This window comes from Coenobita brevimanus, chromosome 14 (genome assembly GCF_032717465.1).
Source record: "Coenobita brevimanus isolate Jiangsu-jjx chromosome 14, ASM3271746v2, whole genome shotgun sequence".
Lineage (NCBI taxonomy): Eukaryota > Metazoa > Arthropoda > Malacostraca > Decapoda > Coenobitidae > Coenobita > Coenobita brevimanus.
In genome coordinates this window covers 2,540,435-2,560,327 of record NC_136967.1, presented here as the reverse complement: position 1 = coordinate 2,560,327, position 19,893 = coordinate 2,540,435, and the positions used below count along the sequence as shown (strand labels likewise).

Here is a 19,893-nt window from a genome sequence, read left to right as displayed (position 1 = left end):
CAACTACAACCATAACCACAGTCACCACCACCACTACCTTATCATCATTATCCCGTTTCCCACAGCACTTTAAACTCTGTGGGAACGTGAATCAGAGGGGATAGCCTACATGCCATTTCTCGCTAAAACTAGCAAGCAAAACGGCAGTGACAGTGTGTCAACCCCTCACCTAAAGCAGAACTGACGAGAGAGAGAGAGAGAGAGAGAGAGAGTGTGTGTGTGTGTGTGTGTGTGTGTGTGTGTGTGTAGTTTAGAATTCCTTACCAAGAGTAGCTGAGTGCCTGGCTTTAGGTAATAAAATTCTTAAAAGAAATTAGTAAGCTGCTAAGCAACTCTACTTCCACCTCAGGAACTGGTATATATGTAGCTATAGAGGAACCTTGGGAACTTGGCAGGTGTTTTCATTATTTAGTTATGACCGCATAAAATAGAATCTGTTTGTTTTATCTGACGGAACTGGGCCACTACCACAGCTTGAATACTAGATTGTGGCTCCATGAAATTAAATGAGCCTTAGTTACGAGGTCGGAATAGATCTCTCTGGTTACACGTCAAACTGACCTACCAGTCTGACTACGCCTGATCATTAACTGGGCTGAAAGGGGTTAGGGGTTTTCATCAGGTTAGGTAACATACATGACTGCGAAAGACGTTGTTCCCATTATGTACCGGGTGAGATTTCACTTACTGTCCCTGAGGATATTAATGCTGAGCGCTTGTTGGCCTTCCATTCAATCTCACTGTTTTCTGCACAGTAGACTGGCCTTTCATCAAGTCTTTCTATGTTCATTTTCTGTGCATTGGCCTTTCATTTACTTTCTCAATGCTTGTTATCTGTGGACTGGCCTTTCATTCAATCTCTCTCTATGCTTGTTTTATGTCGAATGGCCTTTCATTCAATCTCTCTATGTTTGTTTTCTGTGGAGTGGCCTTTCATATGATTTCTGTAGGTTTGTTTTCTGGAGATCATGGTTATGAATGACTGGTGAGGAGTTCATGGGATTATAAAGAAAAAAAAAGAAAAGCCACAATGGTTAATCATACTGGTGTGATGATTACCTGGTACAGTTCAGGGGAGTTCATTCATACACAAATAAGTCTATCTATTTATCTATCTATTGCCAGACGCCATAATCCCATACGGGGTGGCCATTTGACTTTGAGTTATTGGTTTTACAGGGAGGGACACTAACCCTCCACCAACCCACCTGTTGACGCGTAGGGAGCACGTATGGGTTGGTTATATGGTTACCACCCAGCGCTGTAAATGGTTTCTTGGCTTACAGGAAATCATTTGGCTTGTCACTCAATGTAAAGCCACCTGTAAAGGAAAGAAGAGCAATAAGAAGTGACAGGAAAGATGGGAGGAAGAGAGTAGGTCAGGCACAGAAAAAGAATGATAAAGGCTAAGGAAGAAGTAGGCAGCACTACATCAAGTGAGTGGATGATGGTCGCCACCACCTACCACCAACAAAAGTGCTCTGTGGTTACTATGTTTTCGTGGAGAAGTGCATGAGTTCATTTGTGGGGAGGTGTTTGCAGTTTGGTTATTTGAATTTCTATGTGCAATACTGTATATGACTGGCCATGCCCATAATCAGATAGCCATTTTTTTAAATTCTAGTCATATTTCTGGGTGTTTGCAGTATTAAGCCCTTCAATACAATATCTCTATTTGTCTTATACTTTCATGCCATGTTCTGATGACTTTTCTGGTTTTCTTGCCAACACAGGACAGAGCAATAAACATTTGAGAATGTTGCAACAGAGTGTATCTGAGTCAGCTCAGCATTATTATTACTCTCAGACTCCTTCATTACTCCAACATGCAAGGCACTGACCTGCTTCTGGCCATCATGCTCTTAACACTGTCAGGCTCCTGTGACTCACTCTCAGCGGGAGTCAGTTGGAATAAAATCCTACTTTGTCCTGACCATGAGAGGATATTAGTGACAAAATTAACACTTTCAGGTGTTTATGACTCAGAGCTGAATAAAATAATATGGTGTCAGCTGGAATAGAATGCTTGCTTCATCTTGACCATGAGAGAGTTAACTACTGAACTCTGAGGCACTAACAGATTCACAATGGCTGGGAGAAGCCAAGGAACTTGGCATTAGGGCCTCATTAACATTTTCACTGATACTGGTGGTGCTGGAGAGGGATACATTCCCATCATGACATCAGTATTGTGCAACTATGCATCTGCTGCCTGGTTATGCAAAAGTCCCTTGACTCTATCCCTAGCCTCTGAAAGGAGGATTGCAGACTAGAGAAGGTCAACTTCAGCTGCAGTCCACTGAGTTCATGTCCAAAGGAGCCTGGGGCCACTCCAGCAACTGTTATTGGTACAGTCTAATGCTGTATTTCGGCTAACATTATATAAAGTCATTTTATTCACTAGAAAGAAATCCTAGCTCAGAGGGTTACAAACTATCTCAACTGACCCTGGCATGGTCATGGACACAAAATAATCATATATCCTCACAGTCAAAGGGCTGAAGGACTTCTGCCTCCTATACTGAATACAAGTTAGGTTTGCCATGACTGTCTCATTCCAGACTGATGTGATGGTACTGGCAAGGGTACTTACATGAAATGTCAGTGAGGAAGATCAGTAGTCAGTTTTGGCAAAATTCACACAATTGCAATGTTCCCTGCTTCAGCCTAGGATCAAATTCATATCCTTTCAAACAAACATGAGACCAGTCCTCAAACCATTCAACCACTACCTCCCCTACAAGTTCCCTACTGGATCTGAAACTGTGAGGTCAGTTTATTTTCACCTGATGTAACTGTGTTACCCCAAGAACCTGAGTCATAATACACAGTTACAGGCAATCTGATAAGCCTTAGCTATAAGGAAGAAATGAGCATTGTTGGTTAAGTCATACAGATCATCCTACCTGACTACACTGAAAGGGGTGGGGGATTTTTGTCCGTTTCAAATAAATGCACACTGTTATGCAATCACTCACATTCCATCACTCCTGATGTATTACTGTATTTGAACCTCAACTATAAAATGCAACCAATCCTCCCTCAAGTTTACATACAAGTTCTAAAGGCATATCATGCTGAAATGGTTGAATATCACTGGTTTATCTGACTCGATACAAGTTTAATTATAACCATCAAAATGGCTGTTGTATTTTACCTATCCACTCATCAAAGCCATCTTTCATTCATAAAATTGCTATAGATTCCTGGTGTCAAATATTGCATTCAAATAATAAGCTATTTATATGGTACAGAATTATACTACAGAGTATACACTGTTCTCATCCTGCTACAGCATTATAAAGCCCTTGTAAACTAATTCAGTTATAGTACTATTGCTGATATGGTTTAAATGGAAAAAATATGCCATACAGTTATCATTGCATGACATGAGAATGAAACTACAGCCAGTGTTAGCACAAGTATTGCAATTCAATATTTATTTACTGAAAATAAGACTATGTTAAGTATACTGCATCCCCTTACAGACTAACCATAACTATATTACTGAGAACAAATGTATGAAACTTAACCTGGTTAAATACATCCACCTCTTGCCAATTACCAATAAGAAAACATATATGGGCCAGTGTAACAAGAGAGTGAATGTATAGTTTGTTTCTACCTTGTTCATTTTGTAAGGTTAATATAAATATATGCACCTGGTGGCAATTCTCCATACTTCACAATCTTTATGAAGCTATAAAACGTACAGACAATTACAGTAAAATATAAAGAAAGCTGTAAACAGTTCTGCCAGCCCAGAATATATAGTATACCATACAGACTGCATGAAATTCCATGTTAGAAAAAATGTCATGAAAACCAAACTGGCAGGCTGTAAATCTACATATCATCTATTGTATTAGCAACCATAAATTATGACTTCCTGAGAGTAATTCAAAGACTATACAGTGAATTTAGGACAGTGGGCAAGATGGACGGTGAATTACATGATTGACGTGTATTGTAATTTCGAGTGGCAATGCATAGTACTGTGTCACTTAGCCCATACCTGGGAGGCAGACTGGATAAACAGGAACTGACAAGTATCTGCATTTATGTTTGTTGTTGATGCAGAACAGCAGAAGATCAGCAGGGAAATATATCCATTCATCCATTTATCCCTTCAGCTAAGAATAGTTGTCATTCATTCTAGTTGACATCTTTTACTCAACTCAGGAGAGATCCTTCAGGCTGAAAAGATTAGAAACAATTTTTCCTTCACTACTTCAGCCTTAGAAAGTGTTTTGTATTTTATTTTGGTTGATGCAAGACAGTTTCATTCAAATCAAATGTAAACCCTTGGGCTGAAGAGATTAAATGCAATGCTTTGATCACATGAAATTCATGAATGCTAAAAAAATGATAAATACAACAAAAGTACACTGAAATAATATGACTAGAAGAAGGAAAGGCAGACTATAAGCAAGCTGGAAGGATAAGTAAGCTTAAGAAGTACAGCACATGAAGGAGAAGGGAGCAGATGAAAAGCTGGGCAGGGAAAAGTGTGTGTGAGCCAGACAGAATGATGATCCAAATGAGACAGGATATGACTACAGAAGTGAGATGGAAGGTTGAAATGGAAGGGTACATTGTCGCTGTTGGTGGCAACCTGGTTTGTCTGACCCAGGAGACCAATCAACCACAAGCAAGCAGTAGGCTTCCTACGACAGAAAGCATCCTGCCAGGGTCCTTCCACATGATGAGGTGGAGGGAAAGTGAAGGAAGGCATAGCTCCCAAGAGGATATGCTGTGTAAAGATGATATGCATGAGAAGCAGTCTCAGTCAGGACTTCGACTAATATACTTGGTAAATGTGATTGAGTTCCCTGCCTGGGAGTGTTATGCAAGGCCAGCTACAGTACCTTTTGGCCAATTAGCAGGTCCTACACCTTGTCCAAGGGTGACCCAGGACTCTGCAGGGCAGCAGCATCGATCTTCCCTCAGCCAGATACGTGCTCTGGCCGTATACCCATGGAAGGATGATTAACAATGAAAGTACAGTATTTGAGAAAGAGACAGAAACAGATGAGAAACTGGGCAGAAAATACAGAGAAGATAAAATGTTATGCTTAACTGGGAAGAGAAAATCAGGAGAATGGAATGGAATACTTATACAGCTCAGTAACTAGGAAGAGAAAAGTCTAGAGAATGGTATGGAATGTTTTACTGGGCAGAGAAAATAAGAATAATGGAATGGATTACTAATAAGAAGACAGCAAAAATAGGAAGAATAATATGAAATGTTTCACTGGGAGGAAAACATACTGTTGAGATAATGGGATGGAACATTTTTATGGGCAGAGAAAATAGGGATAAATGGATAGAATGAAGATGTAAACAAGCTAGGATAAGTTTGTGTGAAATTATCCTGGTCATGGCCATCCTGGCTCAGTCACTAAGTAGCGGATGGGTGCAGTGTTCCAAATACTTACTAATGCTTCCACAGAATTCATCAATAATACTATGGAAACAAGCATTTTCTTTTTTTAATGCAAGGAAGAAGGAACCAAAGGCCAGGAGCCCTTAAACTGTTCTTTCCAAGAAAAAAAAAAAAAAAAAAATAGATAACAGAGAGCCAAATTCAAGATCCATTCATTTTGAGGTGCCTGGACACACTGTGTTTGAAAGACTGGAGATCATAGGCAGTAGGAAATACAGACAGAGGGAGACAGTTCCAGTGTGTGTGTGTGTGTGTGTGTGTGTGTGTGTGTGTGTGTGTGTGTGTGTGTGTGTGTGTGTGTGTGTGTGTGTGTGTGTGTGTGTGTGTGTGTGTGTGTGTCCACATTTGACCCACTTGGATTTCGACATGACACATTATAAGACATGGAATGACAAGCTGACAATGATGGTGTAAATTATAATTGCGCGCGGTCAGTTGCTCTACCCATGTGCACTTTTGTGCCCAATTTTTCACCAGACACTGGGAACCCTCTACAGGTCATACCGCTAAGTGGAATGAGTTGAAACTTCTCATGGACATGCATGGTATGTCAGAGCAGGTCCATGTCAAGTTTGGTGTCAGCACGTGTCTCGGGGGCAAGCATTTAGTGGCCTGATAGCGCTAAGTGCTTGCCTTAACTAGGAGAACAACTAGGCATCATTTCACTATTTGTACTCTATATGATAATTCACTTATGCTAAAAATATGAGTACTAAAATTGCACTGAAAGCTGTGTCATAAAGCACTGAATAATAGGGCTATGCTACCTTGGATAATTATCCAAGCTAAGTAAACTCAACTCTCTGGCACAATCTTACATACAAATTGCATCTAGTACTTTTAACTCCACAACTGTATTGTTTTATGTGGTGAAATCATCATCATCATCATTCTGGCCTCTTTTTCCCACCTCTGGACGGGGTGAGAATAAAATGGTAGAGAAATTTTAAAAGAAATGGGTGAGGTTAGAGACAACCACATAAATACTTTTCCGAACAAAGACTGTCACTAGCAACAACAGTGACACAAATAAAGGCCTCATTATCATACTCTACATGAACATCTAAGTCAACTGCTGCTTTCAGTAAGGAAGGAGATGGAGTGACCCATGTTAGGCCTCACAATCTGATGACCTATCCCTATTCCTCTTCCTTGCCCTTCTCCTTCCTCTCTTTGCTCCCCAACCCCCTCTCCACATCCCTTCCCCTTCTCTCTCTCTCTCTCTCTCTCTCCCCAACCCCCTCATTTCTCCTTTCCCTCCTCCTTCTCTGTACCTCCTCTCCTCTGTCCTTTCCCTTCCCTCTCCAGTCTCCAACTCTTTCCCCCACCCACATTTCCCCTTATTTTATACTTGCCATTGCTAAACAATCTGATGCAATTCAGGAAATCATGAAAGATTGAACTCAAGGGATCAGATAGTGCTTTCCTGAACCTCTCCACCACAAGATGTCTTTCCTGAGTTAAATAAAATCATCTGGAAAAGCAACAGTGAAATGGAAATACAGTACAGCATTAGACTGAAGGGATCAGGGTGAGAATGGAGACTAGCATTACAATTTGTCTATGAAATGAAATAGCAATAACAATACAGTAGTGAAATAGTAATACTGACACAGCTTTTCATTCATACCTATGAAACACTTAGTTAATCATAACAGCACCAGTTAAAAGTAAATCTGTTAGTATACAGTATGCCCTAATACACATATATAGTACTGGACATTAAAGCCACTGCTGCACATACAGTACACTTCTTGCTAAGTACATTAAAACCTATTCACCATTAAAATAATTGTGAAAGTAAATAAAGAAATATATACCTGATATAAAATTAAAAGGAAATGCAAAACAACTTCACAACCAAGGTAATGCTGCTGAAGCCAACTTTGATGGCTAGATACCTTCTGATCCACACAGTGTCATTTAAGCTCACCACTTTTTGCAATATGAAAAAAGTCAATGGTGAGAGGCATGGAAATGAGTCATCAGAGAGAAGCATGTGGAGCTACAGAGATAGACAGATAACAAGGAGTGGAAGAAGCACTGTGGTACTGATGTAACTGTGCTGGAAATTATTACAAGTACTCTGAGATGGTTTGGACATGTGGAGAGAATGGTAGAGTGACAGACTAACTAGGAAAGAGTATTTGAGTGAAGTGGAGGGGGAGGCCAAGGATGAAGTGGAGAGGTATATGAATGAGGGTGGTATGAGATGGAGAGGGGAACCTGTTGGTAAAGAACAGGATGATATGGAGGCAGTTTGTTTATGGCCACCCCCTCTGCGATTAAGGCATCTGGCTATGGATGGATAGACAGACCCTTTCTGTCCATGGATGTAAGTCTTATTTTATTCTTGCCACTATAAGACAGTATTACTCAGCTTAGTATAAAACTATAGTAGTGATAGGTTAAGTATGGCTATATCTAACTTCTCCAGCTGGAAAAGTCTTTACTCAGATAAATAAAGCCACCTAGCAGTACCAAATATGAACTAAAAGGCCATTATTGTAGTGAAGGAATCAATACTCTCCCATGATTTGGAAATTTTCACTTAAATCTGCCTATTGCTTACTGGAATGAAGAAAACTTGTGTGCATCTTTAGTCCATGAAATGACACTGCAGACCAATTTCAGTGTTAATGATTCAAATAAACCATAGCACTAGTAAATGCCTGTAGACATTTGCGATTCAAGATAAAAGTGCCCCAAAACAAGCACTTTAAATAATATAAAAACAGTACACTGAGTGACAAGCCAAATGGTTTCCTGTACACCAGGAAACCATTTACAACACTGGGTGGTAACCATATAACCATATTTTGGCAACTGGTGGTTTATTGGGTAATTATTGCACTCCAGTCGGATTGAGCCGGTGAAGGTTTATATCCAAGGAATGGTTGGGGTTGATTGCTCATATATTGCCACTCAGGGATGAATGAGGCTGGTCACTCTCATCTTAAATGTTGGGACCAACTGCCTAGCCACGGGCTCCTACACTCCTCATGGGGCAATGTAGGATTGGATGATGGATGGCTGAAAAACAGTACAGTTTATTCAGATGCAGGGATGTGTTATGCTATGAGATGTTGTGCATTGGATGAAGAGAAAGACACTAAAATGTACTGGCATGTGGATAGTGTGCAGGAAAGCAAAGTGACTATGTGAACAGCAGCAGCCAAACCTGTATTACCCCATTCAAGATGTAGGGGTCTGAGACTAGGCTACCATATTCTATAATAGTACAGTAAACTGCAGACGAGCTGATCAGCCTACTTCCCTTTATGACATTGCAAGACTGAAATGGCTCCAGTCACTTCTCTGGAATCAAACCATAACATAGCCACCACTTTGACTTGGACATGTTACCCACTAGACTGGTGATCTCACTTATAGTTTTTGTACAGTATGAATTAGGTACAGTTAGTCCTTGTTTTAAGTTGTTCCAACTAAAGATGCTATATTATTAAGTATATGATTAATTCATGCTTTTCCTTCCCTTAGGTTGCCTGTGATTCATTCTAACATTGTCGCAGTGGAGGAGCAATCAGCATCGCTGACTGCAAAGCTGCCGGCCTGTTCGCACCAGGGTTCAAATCCTAGTGTGGGTAGCTAGTGACACTCAACTCAGGTGTCCATCCACCCCTTGTGGTTTGGTAGGTAGAACGAGTACCTAAGGTAACATCTAGGGGAGATAACTGGTAACCTGAATGATGCAGCTGTCTTGTATCCCAGGATATTGGGTGAATAACTCACCACATGTTCAACAGCCTATGTTATGGATATGAGCACCATGGCTCATGTCATCTGCCCCCACCTTTACCTTTACCTTTATGGAGTAAGAAAAGAGCTTTTTTTTTTTTGCTTCTAAAACCCTCAACCATGAACCAGAAGTATGTCAGGCTTAAAATGTTTCAACGGACATGGCCCTGTGTCTGCATACTTCCTAGACTTTAAATAAAAGATCAGACTGTACTGAAAATATTTGCACCAACTATAATTTGTCACTGGATATTGTAATGAACAGTCTTAAGGAAGCTGCTACATAGTGTAATTAATGCATGCATATGGCATTATAACTACTGTAACATAAAAGAATGAGCTGTCACTGATACACCGGTATGCCATGTATGATACATAAAGTGTAATTACTGCACACAAAAGGCATCATAAATACTGTAATATAAAAAATGAGTTATGAATGACATATGACATGCATGAATATATGCATGTTCTGTAGTATATCAGCTGGCTATCACATGCCTGACAGTGGGAGGCAGCTTTACATGTTTATGCTGTAATTTGTGGGACCTGAAGGGCAATTGCCGGACACATAAAAAAAATAAAAAATAAAAAATAAAAATTAATCCATATGACCAAGGGACACCACTTTCTTTCACAGGAAGTGACCCACCCTCACCCATTACTTCGCACGTGGATATAGGTATGCAAGGCTTTTGGAGTGTAATGTGACAACTTTGTGATGAAAGCTGTGTTTATAAGTGAAAGCCTGTATACATCACTGAGGGAATCTCAACAGTGTGCAAATAATACATCATCTAACAGCTAACAACACTTCCACACAGCGATGGCCAAGTTACCGGCAAAGAACATGTACAGAAGATTCTTGACCTCATATGACACCTCAAAACCGAATGCCTCCCCCACCACACAGTGCCACGTGGCACCATACCGTTTGTCCATTGTCTCTTTGATCAAACGAGCAGCACTCTGTAAAATTACATGTACATTATTTATCAATCAAAGAGAAATGAAAATAAATGATTATAATACAATTTATTATTGGTATGAGTTTTGCTATCATCATTATCATCATCCCTACCCTAATACCTGTACTGTACTCGCCTAAAAGACGAGGTAATGTAGGATCCAGAAATACTGAATTATAATGCCCAAAATGAGAGAGCTATTAACATCACCACCACCATCAACAACAAAACAAAAACACTCTGACTTCCATACCACACCTTCTTACACATCAATGCTTCTGTGCATTATGATGTAACTGAAATGGGGCCAGATAAAACCCGAAGTTTTCATTCTCCTCTGCATCATCTCCTTAATACTATCAATCTGCATTACAATCATTTTAGTTTTTTCTTGCTGTTGCCAAATGATTTGATTCAACATAAGTGAGGACTTTTAAACAGAATGGGTTTATCAAGACTTTATTTAACCCTTCCATTTATGCAGAGGTTATCTTACAGTGAATAAAATTGTTAGAAGGTAGCAAAAGTAAAACGAATGGGATCAATGGATCAGAAGGGTCAAAGAGTAGTGTTCTGGATCTCCCCAACACATATGCATGATGAAATTCAGTTATGATGATGATGATGATGACTGCTATAAGCTGACATTTCTGGGCTAAGAAAAAAAAAAATCACACAAACAAGCATATACACTAACTGCCACATTTTATTGAAAACTGGATACCTTTAAACATATGTTTAACTATCATGTACATGACAGCAAAGACAGTAAAGCTGATTTTGCTTAAATCTGTTGTGGTGCTAAGTAGCTGGTTATGTGCAACTGTCCATCCATCCATTACCAAATCCAGTATGACCTCATCAGGAATGTAGAGGTCCTGGGCTTAACTAGCAACACGTGAGCAATAAACTACAACCACTCCTCGGAAATAGACTTTCATGAGCAACAGTTGGTTGAAGTACAATACTAGACCATCATGCATTTAGAAAAAATTGTATGAGGGCAACAAGGCTCATGCACAACATCAGTACACAGCACGAAAAGCCACTCTTGACCTCCCTGTGTGCATCAGAGAACTGTCCCATTAAGGGAAAGGTACCCAAGTGCAACAAGAGCTACTGGTTAGGTAACTCCTACTAATGTTGCTAAAACTCATCAGCCAAGCAATATACCAGAATCATTCTCAACAATTAAAGAGATGTTTTGCAAGCGCACTTGTTTGGCTTAAAGCAGAATGCATATACTGTACCTTGTGAAGGAAGAAATGCATCTTGTATCAAACAGTAAATGCCTATCACACTGACTTTGCACATATGACAGTCTTCTTGTAACCACAATATTGTATTACCAAATATATGAATGTCATAAGCTCTCTACAAGTTCACCTTACTACTTACCTCATTATTAGTCTGGTGTTTCTCACATGCAGTAACAATCAGTTCCATTGTCTCTGTCTTCATCTCTTCTGACATGTCCGTGTGCTGCTTGTGCAAAGTTGAAAGGGCACAAGTTAAGGGCTGTTGTGAAGGGAAATCCTAAACACATACTTCATTATCCCCTCTGCAGTGGGTGATGCACTTACATCAAGCAGTCTCTTCTGTCCAGTTTTCAACTTCAGGAATTTACCAGTGCTCACAGTCTTTCATGTATGCAAGTGGGCAATTTTGAAACTGTCAGGCTCAATCTGCTGTTCCTACAGCCCATGATCTCAATCCAGTGCAGTGTGTCTGGACATCTTGAAATGAACATATTTTGAATTACAGTATTTATTTTTTTCTCTCTCCTTTTTTAAAAAGGACAATTGTGAAGGCTCTCAGCCTTTTTTTTTTTCTTTTTTCACTAACAAAAACATTAGGTACATGCACTGGGAGATGCAGCCTAACTGTGAAGTATTTTAAGGTGTGGTTTGCATTGCTGCTGGGTTTTGGCTTGTGCACAATGCTGTCTGGTGACTTTGGAAAGATCAGACCAGATGCCACCAGTGTGTAGGCTGTGTCAATCGGCTACCAGCCATCATGGAGGAAGACTTATTGTCCTATGGTGTCTGCCTGGCTTGTTGTATCACAGTGGAAAGTAGTCTCACTCTTGCAGATTGCCTCACTCTCACTACATTGAATGCTCATATTCATAAACATGCATATCTGTACTGTTTGTGTTCTATACAGTCATTTACACAGACTGGAAATTGGCTTATTATTAATTTTGTCTGTTCCAAACTGAAATATTGCACATTATAACATCTTATGAGGAAAAAATTCCTGCCTATTCAGTCACACTACTGCATTCACTCATTAAGGCATGTTCAAAAGCATGTGTATTTTTACCATTCCAACTCTATATGACTACTGTTTAGGCTGGAAATTCTTATCTAGTTGATATGTTTATCAAACACTGTATCACCGATGTAAGACGTAAGGAGCCAGTAGTTTACCCATAGAGGAGAGATTTGAGAACGTAATTCAATTCTCTGGGATTTCATAATTGAGCTACAAAAAATACATTCAGTGAAAATGAAGTGCCAACTTATGATTACCTTTAAACTTTTGATGACATCATTTGATGCCCAGAGTTTTCCACCGAAAATAAGTTATTGCCTGCCTTTAGAAGGATGAGCGATAATGTTTTTGCCTGCCTCTGTGTGTGTGTGTGTGTGTGTGTGTGTGTGTGTGTGTGTGTGTGTGTGTGTGTGTGTGTGTGTGTGTGTGTGTGTGTGTGTGTGTGTGTGTGTGTGTGTGTGTGTGTGTGTGTGTGTGTGTTCCCATTATATCTCATGAACACCTTGAGCTATCAACATGAAACCTTCAGGGTATCAAGATGTGGCCAAAATCTTGGCTGAGTTCAAAAATGGGCACTGAGGGTCAAGGTCAAGGTCACTAAAATGGCTGCCAAAGGTCAACCAGTTTTTATCACCCACCTTTAACACCATTATATCTCATGAATGGCTTGAGCTATCAACATGAAACCTTCAAGGTATAATGATATGGCCAAAATCTTGGATTTGGCTGACAGCATATTCTGGCAGTGATTGGCATTCAGTTCCCAATTGCTTTTCTTTCATTATGTTACAGTGCAGCCAACTATACAAAGATTTTTCTATGTTGACTACGGTTGTTGATGTTGTTGCTCTACCCTGGTATGTCTGATCAAGCATATCCTTCTGCCACAAGCAAGCATCTCCCTTCCCGTGGCATACAGCACCTCACCAGGGTCGGAACAGGTTCTTTCCACATGGTGAGGCGTGGGGAAAATGAAAGATGCATAGGCCTCAGGAAGATGAGCTGTGTATAGGAGACATGTATGGGCAGTGGTCTCAGCCTGGACTTTGACTACATATTTCGAATTGTATGTGTGGATGAGTTCCTTGCCTGAGAGTGTTGTGCAAGGCCAGCTACCAGACTTTGGCCCCAAATCACCCTCATGATAGCAGTTCCTGGAATGACGGTAACCATCCACCTACAGTACTATCATTTTGATGGATTGATGGGTGCCATCATGGGTGACCCAGGACTATGCAGGGCAGGGGTAACCATCTTTCCTGATGTAGATACATCTCTGGCCACACATCCTTACCGGTACTGATTATGCTATATGATGATTTCTCTGACACAGTAATGGACCAGCTTCATACAGTAATGGGCATATCAGAAATTTTTTGTACAGCAGCAGCAATACGTTAATACAGTAATTAAATTTCTTCTGCAAGAACATAGAGATCGAGTGATGACACCAAATTTTTCTAGGATTAATTTTGATCCAACACTGTCAGCAATGGCTGTGCCAATCAGTTTGTTGATCTTTAACTTAGTAAAAACTTTCTTTCTCTTGCAGCTTATTTCCCATAGTTCAGTGGCAGAATATGGCAATACTACAGCTCTACATCATTTCCATTGCACTTTTTCATGACTAGCATCATACTGTAATGTTAATCTGCTGTGAAACTGAGCATTCAAGATGGAGAAATAACAGTTTTCTGCAAAGTCTGAGTACCAAGAATACAAAGATGAGAACAGTATATAACTCCACCGTCTGGTCAGTTCACATGTCCACCCCTCGCTCACACTCAGGTTTGGGGGACAGTTCTTGAGGAATTCTTTGCTATGTATATACTGTATTTTTTAACAACCATGTTACTTTTGAGGAGGTAACTGGGTTACAAAAAATTATGATAATGAACAGGAGTACAACCATAATTCAGCTCAAAAAAGTAAATATAGCTTTACACCACTGGTTCATTCTTATATCCTGGCTTTACAAAAAAATAAAATAAAATAAAATAAAATATCCTGAGGTAGACTGACATAAGTACAGTACATGTATAAAAAAAAAAAAAAATGAGGTGGACACTTAAAATCTGGACTTGACTAAATGGTTTGGCATAAATAATCTGTGAATATTCAACGACTACAATACTTCTAAGGTAATTCAGCTTAACCCCTTCAATCCAAGAATCAATCTATCTATTTATCTATTGCCAGACGCCATAATCCCGTGAGGGGTGGCCATTCGACTCTGAGTTATTTGTTTTGCAGGGAGGGGCACTAACCCTCAACCAACCCACTTCTTGACACGTAGGAAGCACGTATGGTTTGGTTATATGGTTACCACCCAGAGTTGTAAATGGTTTCTTGGCTTACAGGAAACCATTTGGCTTGTCACTCAATGTAAAGCCACCTGTAATGGAAAGAAAAACAATAAGAAGTGACAGGAAAGATGGGAGAAATAGGAAGAGAGTAGGTCAGGCACAGAAAAAGAATGATAAAGGCTAAGGAAGAAGTAGGCAGCACTACATCAAGTGAGTGTATGATGGTCACCACCACCTACCACTTTTGTATTTTACTCTTGCTATTGCCAAATGGTTTTATCTGACTGAGGTCAGACTTGTAGTAGTGAAGGGATTAATGAAAGCTATACCTAACTCCTTCAATCCAAAATGCTTATTCCAAGGTAATACAATAATGTGGCAACTGCAAAAATAAAATCAGAAATAGGTAATCAAATTAAAGGGGTTAATGATAAAACATACCGGTATGGAAAACACCAACATACCCGAAGGAGAGGGTAAGTGTGGACGATCTTCTTTGTCTCATCTACACTTTCCTGTTTCCGTAGCTCAGACATCACCAATTACCTGTACCGATATACAAAGTTGTAAAGGTCTGTACTGTAAAAGGTATAGCTCATAGAGAAAACAAGTTAGTACAAAGTGAGATACAGTATACTGAATGCCGAAAGGAAATGCCCAGTATCAATGGTCATCTGAAAGCACAAACTGATAAGTAAAACATGAATTAGTAGTGAAAAAAAACATTTGGAAGCCAAAACAAAACCCAGGAAGGTAAAGCAAAACTTAACCTTAAGGCCGGTTACCCCATGGGTAGCCAGTTGGTTCCGAGGGACAGCCTGGAAAAGGTGAAACCTGGAACACTACAGCTGGAAGTAATCGACTGTCTCCTTTGTAAGCATCACTGACACCAGGGACTCAGCTAATCAGTGACTTGTTAAACCTGCATGACTCATGGATAGTCAGTCAAGGGCAACATCTGGGCAGCAGTACTTTTGACAAGCCCAGTGATAAGCAGATATATCCACACAAAAGAGGCACAAATGGGTCAGAGTCAGGTAGGACTTCCAAGCTGACCAGCAGGTGCAGTGGATGTTGGAGTGGAGAACAAAGGGATCCACAGTAGGTCAAGGTGAACAAAATTACTGAGAGAGCAGACTGTGCCATCTGATCCGTTTGATCTCATTCCCACAAACACCACCATGGGAAAGAATTAATAATTAAGAATAAGCATCAAGCCATAATAAGGCTATATGGTACTGTAAGGGGTTGAGGGAAATAAAGGCTTGAAGAAACACGTATCAAGAAGAGTGGCAGGCCAGAACAGCAGAGGAGGACAGTAAGGAAAAAAAGAGGGGAGACAAAAAGGCCCTTTTTAGGCGCCTTTTACGACATGCAGGGATACTGGGGAAGTATTCCTTCCACCCTTCCCCAGGGGAAAGTACATCACCACCACCACCACCAAGGGAAGAGGTACATTGCAGGGGTACAGAACAAGAACGGGAGGGCAAATAAAGAGAGGCTCATCATTCATTCATTCATTGCCAGACGCCATGTATCCCAGACAGGGTGGCCAAGGGCTTAGAGTTAATTGTTTTACAGGGAGGGGCACTAATCCTCCACCAACCCCACTTGACGTAGGGATGCCAACAGCATCTGGTGTTCCCAGGCGGTCACCCATCCAAGTACTAACCAGACCCAACGTTGCTTAATTTTCAAAAAACACAATATTGAACAGACGTCATTACAGTTTACTTAACGAAAGTTTGATTTGCTTCTTAACTGGGTAGTAGAGTTTATACTTCACCTTTATGCTAAGAGAACTGCTTAACAGAGGAATAATCAACTGTTCGCGGTAACTTTGAATAGACTTTTTTCACATTTGTTTACAGTGTAGACGCTGACCAGCTGTTGCTATGGTAACCCACGGCGGAGGGAGTAGCATTCAAGCTTACATTAAAATTATGATACCTGTCAGTTTTAACCAGAAATCAAATAATACTCAGCAGTTAACACTTAGCTGTGATATATGAAATTAGTAGACTTGAAAGAAGAACCTTATGCCTGTTTCATTTTATTGTTCTGAAGGAAGGAATAAAGAACTAGCACCAAGCCAAAAATGGCTATATGGCACCAAGATGGAAGGTGTGCTCTGAACCCAAAGGATCCCCTTACTCCAGGGGGTTTCCTAAGGGAGGGTGTGCGGTGTTGGGAGCGTAGGGAAAAGTACAATAATTTCCTCTTTAGGCTAACGCTACATCCTGAGAGGTGGTCTCATCTCCAGGCATTTCGGTTGCTATTTCCTCTTCCTACAACCAGCAACTTCTACATATTTACTTTCGCACCGTACGTTAACTATAGCTTTCCACCTTGGGTGAAAATCGAAGTTAGGAGAGTTTCCAATTTTCTCAATAAAGTTAGACCTCGTTATCAGCTTTTAAAAGTTGTGGGTATGCGTAATTAACATATTATACAGCTATGGATAGGGAAGTTTCTGTGGAGTGAAGTCCGCTATACAAGTTCTAATGACAAAAACCCCCTCAACACTTACATACCGGAGAGTCTACAAGCGCAATGAAACCCATAGTATGAAAACAAGAAATGTCCTTTGCCTCTGAAAGTCTCTCACATCCAGTCCATTTGGTGATGTGCTTATTGCTCACTTATTCCCTGAAAAGATCTTCCCATGAAGGCTCTCAGTTGGTCGATAGTAAAGGTACTCTATGTGGCCCCTTGTTGTGCAGTCATCATAATCTCCCTTGTGTATACTTCCCCTTGTCACTTAAATCCTCCCTTCTAAGTACTGGATCATATTTATTGCATCCCTCATGTGCTCCTGTATGTGAGCTGTCTCATTTACGACTGGTACTGTCCTTATGTCATACAGAACTATTGAGGAGTCTGCTCAAGACACGTACGCTAACTGAACTTTGTCTGCATAAATCCACCGAAACTGTAAAGCTGATGCTGGGTGACAAGAGGGATCATGGAGTTGTAATCTGGAACCAGTCTTGAAATTAATGAATAATGGGGTCCTAGTGCTGTGTAACAAAAAATATATGGCACTAGCACAAATGAAAGATAATCTGAATTCAGAAATGGCAGAAAAGGTTTTTGAAACAAGAAAAGGGAAAAGACAAATGAAACGAGGGCAAGATACAGTTAAGACATAGCCAACAAATTAAAAATGTGTAAGTGTATAAATACATAACACAAAAAAGACCATCCATCCACCATCTAATTTAATGTTGCCCCATGAGAAACGAAGAAGCCCGGGACTATAGGTAAGCTGGTCCTGACATTTAAGATGAGACTAACCTTCCTCACTCACCCCTGAGGGGCATTACAAGAGCAATAAACCCCTTGGATATAAAGCGCCTCAACTGCCCACTAACCAAGTACCATAATTTGGTTATATGTTTACCACTCAGCATAGTAAATGGTTTCCTGGTGTACAGGAAGCCATCTGGCTTGTCACTTAGTGTAGTCACTTGTAGACAGAAGGAAGAGGAAAGAATGAAAAGACCAAAACGAGTTAAAAGCAACACAGGTACTAAATTGAGAACAGAATTAGAAATATGTCCATAGGACTTGGATGTCCTGCTGTGAGCATCCTTTATAGTGTTCAGGTTCAAGAAAATGTGTTAAACACAAAATCAAGAAATGTGAGATCAAGGTCACCAAAGTTTGGCATGGCTGCAATGCTCTCAGCAATATGTATATGCGTATGAAGTTTAATGAAGATATCTTTAAGTTTCTTCGGAAATGAGCTAAACGAAAAATGGGACGGTCGGACGGAAGGATGGAAAGACAGAAGGACGTACATGACCAACACAATATGCCCCAGCCGTATGCATGGTGGGACAATAAAAAGTCAAGAACTCAACCCTTTCTATACCACATTAGTTTTGTAGTACTTGTGTCCTGTGCAAAAAGATCTCTGTGGCACACCACAGAAACAGTGTGGTACAAGTGTACCACAATGTTCAACTGATGTGTTGGAGGTGACTCAGAGTGCGGTACTGTGCCTACATGATTTCCTCGTGTTGGCATCAGCACATACACCGTGGAAGAGTACAACGACATTGTGATACACTGTAGTAAAGAAGGGGCTAAAACACTACCTAGAAGATTGGGATGTCAAAAAAGGTAAACTGACAATGTACAGCACTAAAAAAAAAAAAAAAAAAAAAAAAAAAAAAAAAAAAAAATCAGACAATAATGCGTCATGCCTCACAGTGAAAGGGGATTTCCAGTAACCATTCTTGATCCACTACAAAATCAGCTTTCATCTGGTTTATATACAGTATCGGGCAATTGGGTGTTAACCTAGCAGCTCACAAAACCCTTATTACCATGCTTGTAACTGGCTTTTGTCACTTTCACATTTACCTCAAGCCCTGCTACTTCCTGTCAGTCACCTTTCATCTTGGTGTCTCCCCATTGCTAATTTGCATTCCTTTCTTTGCCCCAGACTTCATCCACTTTTTTACTGGTGGCATGCAGCTCCAAGAATTATACCAGTAATTTAAAGATACAATTATAAGCAAATGTTTGCTGACAATCCCCTGCAAATGTGGTTTATTGGTTTCCAGATTAATTCCACCCCCCACCCCCAAATGTCACAAGTAAGCTTCTCATATTCTTGTATTGTGTTCCATAATACTGCATACTGACTCTTGCCCCTTTTCTGTCTGGCTTTCTAATGGGTGATTTAACAGGCATTCTCAAGTAATCAAGTGGTTAACACTGAAACACTGCAGAAGTCTGTTCTCACTGTCTATGAACTAGAGCCTTTTATCCTTCGCCAAGCTGCAGACCTCATATGAGGCACAGTGAAGGTCTGCCCAGGCCAAGCTGCAAGCCTCAAATGAGGTACAATTTACACTGGTTATAGAACAATGACTCATGGGAGCTAAACTCCTTATAATGAATCAGCCTGGCAGGGAATAAACATTGTCCAGAAATCTCAAAAAGAATGTATCTTGAATATGGAATATTATTTTGTTCAAGTTCTGCAAACTCTGACCTTGGTTCTTTCTTTACTGCATTCAAAAAAATAAAAGTTCATGCAGTACCTTTAAAGTGCTATATTTTTACTGCAACACAATAAAGTATTAAATGATGGCTGGCACCTCAGGATTATAAAATCACAATA

The 19,893-nt window shown here is 40.2% G+C and overlaps 1 protein-coding gene across 2 annotated transcripts; it reads right to left on the bottom strand.

The window, feature by feature from the left end:
- Window positions 1-4,013: 4,013 nt before the first annotated feature.
- LOC145418590 (dynein axonemal light chain 4) lies at window positions 4,014-15,292 on the bottom strand. 2 transcript variants are annotated; one of them, XM_080286968.1, is made up of 4 exons: window positions 15,221-15,292; window positions 11,572-11,655; window positions 10,045-10,174; window positions 4,014-4,197 (listed from the first exon to the last, which is right to left on the bottom strand). In XM_080286968.1, exons 1-4 carry the CDS (start codon window positions 15,290-15,292, stop codon window positions 4,193-4,195), a joined length of 291 nt encoding a protein of 96 aa, XP_080143094.1. In that variant the 3' UTR covers window positions 4,014-4,192. The 2 variants fall into 2 exon arrangements, with proteins under 2 accessions (XP_080143094.1, XP_080143086.1); XM_080286960.1 differs by lacking the exon at window positions 4,014-4,197 and having other exon boundaries at window positions 10,010-10,174.
- Between the last annotated feature and the right edge of the window lie 4,601 nt (window positions 15,293-19,893).

Excerpts from the sequence above, each read along its gene's own strand:
- LOC145418590 (XM_080286960.1), bottom strand. The coding sequence starts at position 15,292 with ATGTCTGAGCTACGGAAACAGGAAAGTGTAGATGAGACAAAGAAGATC. Across the intron at positions 11,656-15,220 it reads ACACTTACCCTCTCCTTCGG|CACACGGACATGTCAGAAGA; the intron begins GTATGTTGGTGT and ends TTGCACAAGCAG. Across the intron at positions 10,175-11,571 it reads AACACCAGACTAATAATGAG|AGTGCTGCTCGTTTGATCAA; the intron begins GTAAGTAGTAAG and ends GTAATTTTACAG.